Source organism: Rhipicephalus microplus, chromosome 2 (assembly GCF_043290135.1).
Source record: "Rhipicephalus microplus isolate Deutch F79 chromosome 2, USDA_Rmic, whole genome shotgun sequence".
Taxonomy (NCBI): domain Eukaryota; kingdom Metazoa; phylum Arthropoda; class Arachnida; order Ixodida; family Ixodidae; genus Rhipicephalus; species Rhipicephalus microplus.
The window spans coordinates 78,348,739-78,362,872 of NC_134701.1; the positions used below are offsets into that span (position 1 = coordinate 78,348,739).

At 42.5% G+C, this 14,134-nt stretch overlaps 1 protein-coding gene across 1 annotated transcript in view; it reads right to left on the reverse strand.

Moving 5' to 3' along the window:
- Positions 1-8,822: 8,822 nt before the first annotated feature.
- Positions 8,823-14,134, reverse strand: part of LOC142790008 (uncharacterized) — a 57,914-nt gene continuing 52,602 nt past the window's right edge. Inside the window, exons 9-11 of the mRNA XM_075885033.1 lie at positions 13,756-13,959; positions 11,839-11,964; positions 8,823-9,554 (exon numbers count right to left, since the gene is read on the reverse strand). Coding sequence (XP_075741148.1) covers positions 9,360-9,554; positions 11,839-11,964; positions 13,756-13,959 — 525 coding nt within the window. The 3' untranslated portion in view covers positions 8,823-9,359. The remainder of the gene's footprint in view (positions 9,555-11,838; positions 11,965-13,755; positions 13,960-14,134) is intronic.

Consider the following 14,134-nt stretch of genomic DNA (forward strand, 5'->3'; position numbering starts at 1 on the left):
ACGCCCATCGCGCTCAAACGCACAGGCGTCAAGGCGACGTGCCTCAGCGAGCGCCTGCGAGTATATGGCAGGTGGATCTGTGCCTGGCGTGGTCAGCTTGATGCGAAGAAAGCAATGCCGGCGCGTGCGCGCAATCGAAACGTCGGAATATTACAAAGCGTTTACACTGGTGGTGACGTTGACTCTGGCGTTCACCGTGACCCCGTTGCGCAGAACAGTAACCTGCGGAGGCGCAAAGCATGCACTGATGGATCGCGATGTGTCCTGCTGCAACATTCCAATCGCTGCTGAAAGACAATGAGAGACAGAAGACTGCGATTGTACACAGAGACCCGCAGTCCACTTTTCGCTAACGCGTACGCTGCAAATTTAAATTGTTCGACAATGTACAGGAGAAATCTCTCAACGGCACTACCTTTGAGGTCAAGATCCAGTGCCTGCATATACGGAATGGCCCATGAACAGTCTTGCAGCGCCAGTAGTTGCTTTTTTTTTAAAGAAGAACATCCCTAACAGACGCTGCCTGCGTCAACGTTGCGAAGATAAGGCGAGGTGGGAGAAGGGGAGCCTCTTATACTAGAAGACAACTTTTCTTAGCACTGAAGGAAAAACTATGTGGTTGAGCTTCTGCAAATAAAGCGCTACGCGAAGTATTTCTATGTGGCGCGCACCTCGTAATTCTACGGAAAGTAACGGGGAAGCACCAACAATATTTCATGTAGACGCCGACACTGCTCAGCGTTTGAGGTACGCGTAAAAAGGCGGGACTTTCTTGCGCCCTCAGAAACGCAAGTCACAACGAGTAAATTATAATAAATCCTAATATCTTACTGGTGTTAGCTGGGTCCTGTCTCAAGTAGCTTCACGAAGAAAATAACGGAGGAATTTTTATATTTCACGTTGAAAACACGGGCGCTATTGTGGAGCTATTTTCACTGGCGGTAGCACGCATGCGATTTGGCTCTGTAGCCTTCACTCCAATGCCAAGAAAAGTTGTCGCCAAGTGTAAAAAAGGGAGAGAGACGGGGGAGGATGCTCAATTGGTGTGTGAACGCCGCGGAGAGGAATGCCTTGAGGAGAGAGAGGGGGACGCGAGCGTAGATTAGCTGATGCTCGCTGCGTCGGCCACGCGTTGCGAGGTGACAAAGGGTGGAACGTAGGAGACGAGAGGTGTGGAGTGGATGCACATGCCCAGTAAGTGTGGCATGCCTCAGTCCGGATTCTGTTCGACGAATAATTGCAGGAGTTTACACAAGCCATGCAGAGCTTATAAAAATCATAGTATATCCACGAAGTGAATGTTGAGGAACTAGGTGAAGCATCCATCTGTCCGTCCATGCTTCTTTTCGTTGGTTCTTTTTTCCGTCCGTGCATCCGTGCGTGCGTATGTCTATTCACCTGTCTGTCTGTCTGTCTGTCTGTCTGTCTGTCTGTCTGTCTGTCTGTCTGTCTGTCTGTCTGTCTGTCTGTCTGTCTGTCTGTCTGTCTGTCTGTCTGTCCATGCATTCGTTCGTTCGTCCATTCAGCGAACACTACAAGTACCGCCATCTCACATCTTTTCATCATATATTCATTATATACAAGTACCACCATCTAGCAGACAATTCAATGACTAAACGAGGGGTGGCTACATACTATAGCCACTACCACTACTACTGTTTACATCGGGGACGCACTACCCATGGCTTAGGCATTTTCGCCCCTAAAAGCGAATCTGAGTGATCTTAGTAACTTAACGTGGTCTTCTTGGCTGATGCTTGCTCTTTCCTTGGCATTAACAAAGTAGAGTCAAGGCGCGCCCTGCTTTATAATATGCAAGAATGTCCTAACTCCAGTGTGATAACTAACGGGCACGGTTCGCTTTGGCTCTACCGGTTGAAGCTCGGACCCTTCCTCGCTCGCATTTTTTTTAGTTAACCGTTACGAGGTGCATTGATGTGTCTGCGTCTCAAGCCAGGCGGGAAGACAAGGCGCGGTGTCTGTGCCCATAGAGTTTTATAAAACTAACTACTGGGTGCTTTGCCGCTGTGATCATTCAGTGACCATGAGAATGATGGGTAGTACACGGATTTGCCTAGTCTTCATAGTTGCGGGTGGTGCATTGCGCTTGTTGCTTCGTTTATTGCTCTGTTTTGGTATCATTTTGAAGAAAAGAACGAACCCTTGTGAACTTCGTGACCCGATTTCAAATGGTAAGTCGAAAATATAAAGTGGGTGAAGCGGAACTTCTGAACGTGAGCGGATTCTTTTTTTCGTCAGTAAACAGCTCCTACCCAACAAACCCACGAGAAGCCAGAAGTACGAAGATTAGACAAATCTGTGTACTGCCCATCATTCTAATGCTCACTAAAATGCCTTGCGTTGCAGATCCCTTGGAAATCAGTGCCAGGGTTCCCTCTAGTGTATATTTATGAAACTCTATGGCTGTATCGACTGTCTCCATCAGTCAGCGCGGCTCATAAGCTACGTCTTCTAATAAGCAATGGCCCGAAGATTTTCTTGCGGGTGGTCGACGTTTTACCAGAAGCTTTAGAGGCTTCGCTGCTAAAAATATTATCTGAATTATTTTCCAAAATCTTAATCTTATACGGTGTCCTAAACCTGTAAGCTTTTATCTTCAAGTGGTATATAGTCGTCTGTCCATTGTTGACAGCGTTGCCTGCAAAAAAAGAGCTACCAAAAACCATGCGGTGTCCTTGAATCTCCGATTATTTCCACAGGCGCGCTGCTGATTACAATCACGAAGGCCATGAATAAACGCACCATCAGAAGGATCACATATGCTTTTACACGTAAGCGCCTTTTTAGAACCCTGTGAAAGATTGTTTCTCAATTTTGGATTACCACTCTTAGCAATGCAATGCAGCTCAGGAAGGTGTTATGTGTACAGGGGTGACACCGCATTTAATACAACTGTCACTTTCATTCAGCAAGCGTGGATCACTAACCCCTTTATTGCGATAGTGTCAAAACCTTGTTTCGCAGAAATTTTGGCGTTGGCATCATTGATTGCGAGCTGAAAATCTACTTGTGCAGCACCGAAAACCAAAAAGTATATAGAATGAATACCAAAAAAATCTGTGTCCGAGTAGTGACCAAACCCGGTTTGTTTGCGTAGCAAGCGGCTGTTCTGCTACACAACCACGCATTTGCTTCTGAATACATTTAAAATACCTTCACGTGCTTGGCGATGCAGTAAAAGTAACTATCATGCTTTACAAACACATGAGTTATGTATACATTCTTCTCATTACAACATTCAAAATGCAATAATAACGCGTGGTACAAGCGTCCAATATAACCCAGGATCAGTACATATCATTATCATAAAGACTTCATCAGTTAAGACATGTCACCGACTACAAAAGACAAAAAGGTTACGGCGCCCATTCTCTTAGGTTAAAGTTTGTTCAACATCGACAATATTAGTTTACGAAAAAGTGTGTACAAGATTGGTAATACTCAAGGAGCAACAACGTTAAAAACGGGTCAGGGGGCTCTCAATTAAGACGTGAAGAACAAAAGAAGCTATACATCATTGGGTAAAATATACGTCACATTACCTTCGTTGAAAATGGAAATGAACATTGCGAAAATAAGTACAAAAGCAAAAATACCTATATGTTGAACAGACACAAAAAAAAGGGTAGGATTGAAAAAAAACAATTAAAATTACAATAAAAAAGGCAAAATAGCATGTACTAAACTAAAAAAACTCAGAGATGACCACAGTTGCTGCAAGAACTAGCAGATGAATTCACACATTCAGTGTGAATTAATGATATGCGAAGCACGATTGAGGAAGGTTGATATGTCACTTCAAGACCAGCAAAACATTACGAAGTGGCCGTAAATGATGCCGTACAGGACGTCCCTGTCATAATTATCATGTTTGTGCCTGGCATTTCTGTTCGCGGTTCATTCACATCACGTAATGCTATATCTGTAAGCTAGCGAAACGGCCGCGAACGCGCTTTCAGTGTAGCATGTAGTCAGTTTTATATGACACCCATGCCATTATTATCATGTTTAGACGTGCTATTAATCTTTGTCGTCTATTCACGTCACGTAATGCCCAGTTTGGTATATGTGAAGCTGGTGAAACGGCCACGAGTGCATCTTGAACGTGGCTTGTGGTCATGTCGTGATTATCATGTTTGCGCCATTCATATACCTTCGTCATCCATTCACGTCACGTAATACCCAATTCGGCACATGTAAAGCTAGCGAAAAGGTCGCGAGCGCATCATGAACATTCCACGTAGTCATGTTCTTACATGACACGCTTGTCATGATTTCTGCGCAAGGCCCTATCACTTATGTTTGTCATGTAGTCATGTCATACCATACCAGTTTTACGATATGTCTGATGAACGAAACCACTACCATGCCCAGCAATCTGGGGCATCTCTAATGCAAAAGCCGACCCCAAGCAGAAGCGCTGGGCGTAACGCTAAGGGCAGCGTTCTTGTAAAATGATTACTAAGCAATGCCTTAATTTTCGCTAATTGCACTTCAGGCAGTAATTCTGACAATCTTATTATGCTTTACGAAGTGATTAGTTTTAATCGACCTGCTGGATTTCTTTCCCGAGACACTTATGTGTATCCATCGAAATGTACTAGGTGATTTTTGAAAAGCTAATTTTAGTGCAACGATAAGTTATTCGCTAATTTCACTCGTCTGGCATGTACGATAGGACAACCTGTCTGCTTTTTTTTTCAATTTCTTGGGATGACGCCAGGAGCATGTTTTTCGTAAAGAACTTTCCCATATCGATAGTGCAGGAAATCAGCATTACAGGGGTAAAAGAATCGCCTGTCGCTAAATCGATGTGAAAGTGGACGTTGATCATGGTTAAACCTACACAAAAGTTTGTGGGTTGTTATGTACAATTTGTCGATGAAGCATCAGGACTTTCTTACCTGCAATAAATATTTATCACTAATGCAACCATTTAGTTTTAACTTATGGGAGGAAGCTCTCAATGTAGAAGAACAAGTGTAGTACAGTACCGATAGCGTTTCATTGTGAACAGTTACGATAAAGTGGTAGATAACAATTTTATATCATTAGTTTGTGTTATGTCCGGTGTTCTCGTTCCGGTGTTGTCGTCGGCCCATAGACGCTGGCCCCGCTGGCCGTTTCGATAATCGTATCGATACTAAACTTGCTATGGCATAACATGACTGTATACCGAACATATTTGACTAGTCATAACATCAAAGTCATCACATGGATCTCATGAGTGACATGATTTACATTTCATGGTCTTGCAGCTCTTGCAGTGATTTTGTTTCAGTAGCATGTTGCAAAACTGGTATGGTGTGACATGTTTGCATGGCAAAACAAGCGACGGACCCTAATATGAAAATCATGACATGCGTGTCATGTAACAACATGACTACATGCCAAGATCATGATGTGCTCGTGGCTGTTTCGCTATCATATCCCAAATTTTGTATTACGGTACGCGAAAGGATTACGATGGTATGTGACTGGTGCAAACATGAAGATGGCGTTGGTAAATGATACCATTGGTCATATTGTTAGACAACAAACTTTTGCCTGCTTCCGTATTCAATATAAGCCTTCTTAAAATGTTACTTCAATGAAACGAACAGGTGAAGCCAAGGAATGTAAAGTGGGCTTGAATTGTACATCTTTCCCTGAATTGTAGTCATTGTGATCCAAATGTGAAAACAGTAAACTGGATGACAGAATAAATGAATAGACGTATTTTAAAAATCGTCTGGCTGTTTTCTACGAAGGGAAAACTTTTTAATGGTGTTTTTGTGCATTAAACTTTTTACAAGTGTATCACAATTACTACAATGCAGTTAAAACAGTACAATTTACGCCCTCTGTATATTCTGTGACTTATTATGCGGTGGTTTTATTAATGTTGTATAAACGTTAGAAATCTATATATGTTAGTTGACTACGTACGTGCCGTCCCGTATCTCAGTTGCTGCCAGTATTATGTATCATAGAGGATGCACTTTCGAAAGGCATGTACATGGATGTAAAGTTTGTGCGGTACGGTGACATATTTTGTCTATTTGGGCAGAGCCGATGGAAATGCATGGCAGACTACAAAGATTAATTACATGGAGGCTACAAGGATTAATTACATAAAGGCTACAAGGCTACAATTACATGGAGGCTACAAGGATTAATAGCAAATATATTTTAGGGGAAACAGGTCAATCCCGTCTCGTAGGATTCATGTAGCCAGTCTAATTCACTGTCCTGTTTTCTTTTGTTTTTCCTCCTCGTTCTCAGTTCCACCCCAAACATTTGGTTTTCAAAAGTACTTCGCAAAGAACAGGACGACGTCATCTGCTAGCGTTCCTATCAAAACGCCAAAAATCAAGACGCTGAATTATTAGAAGGCCGAACATCAGAAGGACGAAAAATTGAATTGCCTAAAACTCATGATGCCTTAAAAATACCGGAAAATCGAAAAACCGAAACGTTAAAATGCCGAAACATAAAGACGCCATCGCCTAGCAATAGTGGAGGATAAAGTATATTGGCAACATAAAGATTCCGTCACCGTCTTTTCTAATAACCATATTCTCTTGACGAATAGTCTTCGCAGAACGGACGAAACACCAGTCGTCCAAGATCTACAAAACATTCCTATCATCGTTCTTTTTTCATATACACACGTGTCAATATATATATATATATATATATATATATATATATATATATATATATATATATATATATATATAATGTATATATGTATATATATATATATATATATATATATATATATATATTGCATCTGAATACGTAATTTGCTTTTCCTTGGGAAGTTTCCAAACAGTCATGATGTCATACTTGTCATTGGATCTGCGTCATTCCAATCGCCGGACGAGAGCAAACGTGCACAAATCTCTGCTGCAGAAGCCACGACTGTTATTTTTGCCACCACAGCAAGCCCCCGCTCCGCTGAATAATATGACGATTAGGCACGGTCAGGGAATAGGTACTTTGATAAGAGTCACGCTTGAACACCGAGCATTTCTGGACAACCTGCTAGGGTGACCCTGCTTTGAGAAAGTGTTCGTCCAAACGCTTCTTTGCGTTTAGGGTGCGCACACAGCATTCCTCTTCATTTTCGCGTGGCGCACGCCCGACAGAAGGCATGAAATTACAAAAACGAAAGAAGCGATTGAGAGAAATGAAAGTACAAAATTTGAGAAGCGACTGAAAAAAATGGGGGAGGAGCGTTGGGCAATGGAAATATTCAGCTGCTTGTACATGAAGAATGTCGACACAAAATGGAGGAAGTGAACCAGAAAATTGACTGGTAAATACTTAGCAAACAGCAGAGGCCAAACAAAAAAAATTATCGATTAAGAAGAAGTAGAAGGAAGCTGAGACCAATATGGGGAGAATCGGCATGATTAAGAAGTCAGCAATAGAGATCTATCGAAATTTTAAGCAAGAAATTGCCATGGAAAAGATCTATGATAATACTCGGGGTAGTTCTCTACTGTTTGAGGCCAGGACGGGAGCATTGCGAACCAAGATATATCGGGCCAAATGCGAAAGGGTAGACACGGTATGCAGGGCGTGTGGAGAGGAAGAAGAAACTGCCGAACACTTGATAATGTTCTGTAAAAGACTTCACTCTATAGTTCAGGATGATGGCGCAGAGTTTTTCAAAGCACTGGGGTTTAGGGACAGGGAGGGCAAAATAGACTTTAAGCGGGTAGTAATAACTAGAAGAAGGTTATCTGATTGGTGGCCAAAGTCAAGGCACGAGTGAAAATTAAACCCTTCACTGCAAACTACGAATCCTCAACCTCACTATTTGAAGAAATAAAATATAGTTTTTGTTTCATTAGGTATGACGGCTTGGTGGCGCTAGTCACCGCCCGATCTAAAGGGTACAGCTATATTCATCCATCCAACCATCCATCCGAGAAGAAAAAAATAGCCACGTATCTGCATATGAAACCGCAAACGTCGTCGAAAGCCGATATTCTTGCGTCTGGAGAGAATGAACAAAACGTTTATTTGATGTTCTGTGCAAGAAAATCGCTTAGTTGTATTCTGGAGGCACTGCGTTAGAGTGGCTCGAGCTTGCAGCGGAGGCGAACGAGCGCATCAGGTGACGTCACACGTGAGACACGGAGCTATCTGGCAGTTATCTTGAAAAACGAAACACCCACACCGTGCGCGCCTGTCTTGGAGGTGATAAGGTGTAGAACGCAAGGTGACAGGTAGGGGCCACCACCGTGTCGTCTTAGCAAAGCGTTGGAAACACTTGCTGTTTCGTGCAAGCGTTGCATGGCCAGTGCAGCGTTACAAAGGCTACATCTTTAAAATTACTTATGTACGCCTTTTCTAGTAAAAAACACACATACATTATATTGACGTGTTGTTATGGCGTCTCAGACATCCGCAAAATTGCTTTTTAATTGACAATCGCACAAGCATGAACGCCGATTCTTGAGCAATAATAGTGGGTGCTGTGATGGGGTTGGCCATTTCGAATATCGTTTGGTCCCTTCAGTGCCATTTAAAGTAACGTTAAGAGTCGACAAACAGACAAACAGACAGACAGATCAAAATATTCGCGTCGAATGTCTCCAAGAAAGATTATCGTCTTTACTGAACCACTACAACCCCTCCCCCTGCCTTTCCCGTCCGACAGAAAAAAAAAGCTTTTTCAAGCGCAGTCAGCCCGTCCATTTCTTTTCTCCGCGGCGCACGAATGCATCAACATGAGTGGTTGGTGGTATTGTGTAGTATCCTTGAGCAAAGGTGGCCCCTTGTGGAGTCACGTTGCGCCTGTTGAATTTGGTGAGATTTTTAAATACACACAGAAAGCACACACAACACTTTTTGAGCCTCTGAAATGTGAACAACTGGACTGACCTCCATAAATTTTATGCCATAACAATTAGGAAAAAAGGAAGAAAATATTGCGGAAATAATTTCAATCATTGAGTTATTTATTGTCTTTAGGAGACAACAAAAAAAGAGCGAGACTGCAAAACTACCACTTTACTGAACATTTTCCACTGGTTTAAAAAAAATTGCCTCAGTAAAAAGTCTGGCCGCAACCTTCATATACTAAAAAAATACAAAGCCGAAAACCCCATGTAATTGTCACCAACTTTGGACGAGGTAGAACTTCAAAAAGTACACAACTATTCTCTATGGGCGCTCGCACTGGGGAGCCCTCTTAAAGCGATTTTTCACAATTCATGATGTTTTATGAACATACTTCATTGCATTAAAGCGCTATAAATACCTCGCAAACAATAAAACGTTAATCACGGCAACTTGTGTGCGGTGTAAGAAAAAAACGGAATTTATCTGATGGCGTCAGTCTACTTAATCGACATGCACCGGTGCCGCTCGGAGCTGGACTTGTAGGTGAAGGCAAAAAAGTGGGCCAACTTCTTCAGCATGCGCAGCCGCGGGAAGGAGCCGTCGCCGCACGCGTTGCTGACGTCCTCGTACTGGACGTCGCTAGCGGCGAGCGTGTACTTCAGCTTCGTCATGTTGGCCTTGGTGCGGCACAACTGCGTGATAGTATTGGCGAGACAAATAGAAGAACCTAGTGAGCCATACAATCAAGTGGCGCAACAACGAAGCAATAAAGAAGTTCGCGTGGCATAATATCGTGCGAGAGCGTGTATAGCGTATTTTAGAACGATTCTGAGCACTAAAAGATACACTCTAAATACAGCTACCTAGAGCGGAGAATGTTGAAGATGACACTGCTTCTTTAAACGTGCAAACACTGAAATTTCGGGGCACTTAATCTGGATTCTCGCACAGAGCGTAGCGACCTCTACCAGCGGAGAAGCTCACTGTGTGCTATTAACTAGAAGTGTATAGTTCAATTCTTTTTCTTAAAACACGCTGGCCAGCTCATATGGCAAAAAATTGTTTCCAAGTTTCGGCATATCTGTATTGCAAATATTGTGAACAACCGTGGCATGCTCAAATACCTAGTCAAAAGAATAGCACAAGTGAATCTAAAATCACGCAGAAACGGACGTACTTTACCCAATGTGAACCTCGGCAGCGTTAAGCCTCAGCTTGTGCTGCGTTCTTTTGTAACCACTTAAATTGGAAAGGGTGGCCAAGAGTGGAGAAGAGAAGGTCATCTCAGTGAAACTAAGCCTCCTCTTTCCCTCCCCGCGCTACCTTGAAGTATACTGCGCACGTCTACAATTGCAAGTCTGTTTTGATGATTATTATTATTCCTGTCATGCATTGCTGCAATGTCGTCGGCAACCGACGCTTCCCCGATGACATTGCGTTGCTGAGTAACTCGGATGAGTTGCAACTTATGATTACGGAGTTAGACAAGGAGAGCAGAAAATAAGGTCTTAAAATTAATCTGCAGAAAACTAAATTACTGTATAACAACATCGGAAGAGAAGAGCGCTTCGAGATAGGTAATAGTGCACTTGAAGTTGTAAAAGACAATGTCTACTTAGGATAGGTAATAATTGTGGAGCCAAACCACGAGACTGAACTAACCTGAAGAATAAGAATGGGGTGGAGCACAAATGATGAAAGGTAGATCGCCACTGTACCTCAAGAGGAAGGTATAGACATATATATATATATATATATATATATATATATATATATATATATATATATATATATATATATATATATATATATATATATATATATATATATATAAAATAAGGGAAAGAAGTGTATACCTAAGGGCTCGTTTTTCCGTGTTTTTAACACAATATTAATGAGATATAACAGACAGTAATGCCAAGAAATGTACAGGGGAGGTTATTAGAACCAATGAAATGTAAATAAGAAGAAAGAAGAAAGAAAAGTGGATGAAAAAATTACCAACTGTGAGCAGGAATCGAACCTACGACCTTCGAAATTACGCGTTCGATGCTCTAACCACTGAGCTATCACAGCGGCCCTCCCTCCATCCACTTTTTTGGGTTTTATCTGTGAATTTAGAAGTAGGAGCGACAGTCAGCGCCATCTATATATATATATATATATATATATATATATATATATTTATATATATATATATATATATATATATCATGACACTTAGCTACGGAGCAGAAAACTGGAGACTTACAAACAGGCTTCAGCTTAAATTGAGGACGACGCAGCGAGCAATGGAAAGAAATATGGTAGGTGTAACCTTAAGAGACAAAAAGAGGGCAGAGTGGATTAGGGAACAAACCGGGGTTAAGGATATCATAGTTGAAATCAAAAAAAAAAGGAAATGGACATGGGCCGGGCATATAGCACGTAGACAGGGTAACCGCTAGTCATTAAGGGTAACTAACTGCATTCCTAGAAAAGGCAAGCGGGTTAGGGGGAGACAAAAGGTTAGGTGGGCAGATGAGATTAGGAAGTTTGCGGGTATAAATTGGCAGCAGCAAGCACATGACCGAGTTGACTGGCGGAATATGGGAGAGGCCTTTGTCCTGCAGTGGACGTAGTCAGGCTGCTGCTGCTGCTGATGATGATGATGATGATTATGATGATGATGATCATGATGATGATGATGATTATGATGATTTCTGTCAAGCCTGAAAAATCCCGGCTGCGGCGGCTGCATTTCCGACGGAAGCAGAAATGTCGTAGGCCCGTGTGCTCAGATTTGGGTGCGCGTTAAAGAACCCCAGGTGGTCAAAATTTCCGAAGCCCTCCACTACGGCGTCTCTCATATTCATATGGTGGTTTTGAGACGTTAAACCTCCCAAATCAATCAATCAAGCCACAAACACTGACGCGTTCAAGGTGTTAAAGAAAAGCACGAACATATCAGGCCAAAAGCCCTGCTCGTGTTCTCACCTTCGTACGCAGATTCGTAGCACTGTCGTACGTGAAGAACAACCTTTCACTCTTATTGTAGGTGAACGTCGCTTCGTATACGCTGTCCACTTGGAATGTATTGTTTAGCGAGGGGTCCGTACAAGCCTGTTGAGAGAGCATAGTTTAAGAAATGTTCAAGTATTAAACAATCATCTAGGCATAATAAAGGGCCGCAATAGCTCGGTATTCGCTGCACATAAGATGAATTCGACTGAAGAAGCGCTAGTGTCACGTTGAAGATCCATCCGGCAGAGTACATTCGGTTAACATTTTATGAACTATAACTGCATTTTCTCTCTGTATATTGTCACATATCTCCAAGAAAGAAGTACTTTCATTCGGTCTTGACGTTCGAAGCTCATAAGAAGAGGCATTTTTGTCATGTTTATGGTTGGCATAAGTGGATTCCTGGACTCAGATGGTTGCCGAAAGGTTATAACTGCGTGTGTAAAGGTTTGTCCAGCTGGAACTCTCTAGCCCTTCCTATATAGCCAGCATTACTCACGCTGTAGCGGCAAAGCTACTGGACAAGAAGAGCGCAACGCCTGCGACAATCAATATAGGTGCACAGGAAAATATATGATTTTACAAGATTGTGGATTCGACGTACAACCAGCTTGATTAAAGTAGAAGTGAATAGCAGGCAAGCATGGGGAGAGCTCGCTTTCTTCTTCTCGCTTGCGGGCAGCATTATAAAAGTACTGTACGCTTCGCAAAATGCGACGCACTTCAATGCGGAACTCTCAAGATAGATAAGTGACAATGACACACGAAGATATTAGGAAGGATGATATAGGACGATCTGAGGCGCGTATACAAATTTACAACAACAACTTGTTCACCTACATCAGCAGGGAGTGCAGTGCTGCGGAGTTGTTGTGCCGTCTCAAATGCCTTACATTCATTTGCAGCTGTATTTATTGCACCTTGTAGCGATAGAATTAAAGGAGCCTCCAAGCACTTTTTTAGGCATGTAAGTTGGTTCTGACTGCATCAACGCGTAGCGGTGCTCGACATAACTTTCAAGTGGAAATGATGACGCAGCGCGCAGGTGTGATTGAAATTGAATTAATGTAACTTTAGAAGTGAATGTTGCGTTTTATTTAAAAACGAAACATTCAATAGTGCAAAATTTTGGAAGTTAGCAAATATTCTTTATGGAATGTTCTATAACTCCAAATTTATTAAAGAAAATACGTAAATATTGTGTCAGCATTTACTGAGTTAAAAAACATGACACTTAAGCCAATGAACACTCGCTTAATTTTCCCTTTTAATAGCGAAGCTGTTCAACAAATCTTTCTTTGTTTTCCTCATACTGAAAAAATGTCATCATCATCATAAACGGTTCCGTGCTATAGACACTGGGAGGATCTCACAAAGCACTGTTCCACAAAAATCAATATAGCAACAGATAGACCAACATACAACGAGGCACTACTAGGCAACAGGAAGGGCGGTGGCTCCTGTGAGAAGACCCCTCGACAAAAAAGACGTGCCCGTGTCGTGTCTCCAAACAAACATCTCTTCGCTCAGATCCAACGTAGACACAACCTATCATCAGTCACGTGCCTAAAACTTTACAAGGACAAACGAAGGAACCGAGAACAATCCGCATCAACTAGCTAACGCCTCAAACCAGAAGCACACAGGTAAATCTTCAGAATCGTCCACTTTACCCCTTTCAAGGCATTCGCGGCTTATTGCAAGCTTACCTTTTCTTATGGAGTTTGTGTGTGCGACCACCCATTATTATAAAAACGCTTGATACTATATATTAGGCGTTAAATTTCACAATACTACCACCGTATTTTTCACCGTTCGTTAAATGATCCCGGAAGGGTAATCCCGTTCAGTACCACTTAAGACACGCAGAGGCTAAGCTATGATACGCACCTCTGCAATGTTGGTGATCTGGTCGTCTTCCGTTGGCTTGCGGGGTCGGCACCTGTGGCCGAGGGAGTAATTGCCGGGCTTGTCGGGTATGAAATCTGAGTGGTACGGCGTGTACCACCGGCCACCCAGTCCCACAGCCACAGCATACGTAGTGGTGGAAGGCCACAGTTCGTGTCTATGTTGTAGATGGTAAATGGAGTCAGCCTGGAAAATGAGATAACGGCCGCAATCATCACTGTCTGAACGGCAAAGCAAACGTCACAGCTTCAAATCGAGCACGCATTGCGTTGAGTTTGTCATTCTGCGTTAAGCTTACGCATTTGCTTGGTCTTGAATTGGGGTCAACTTTACATTGATCTTTGCCGGCGATTTTACACAC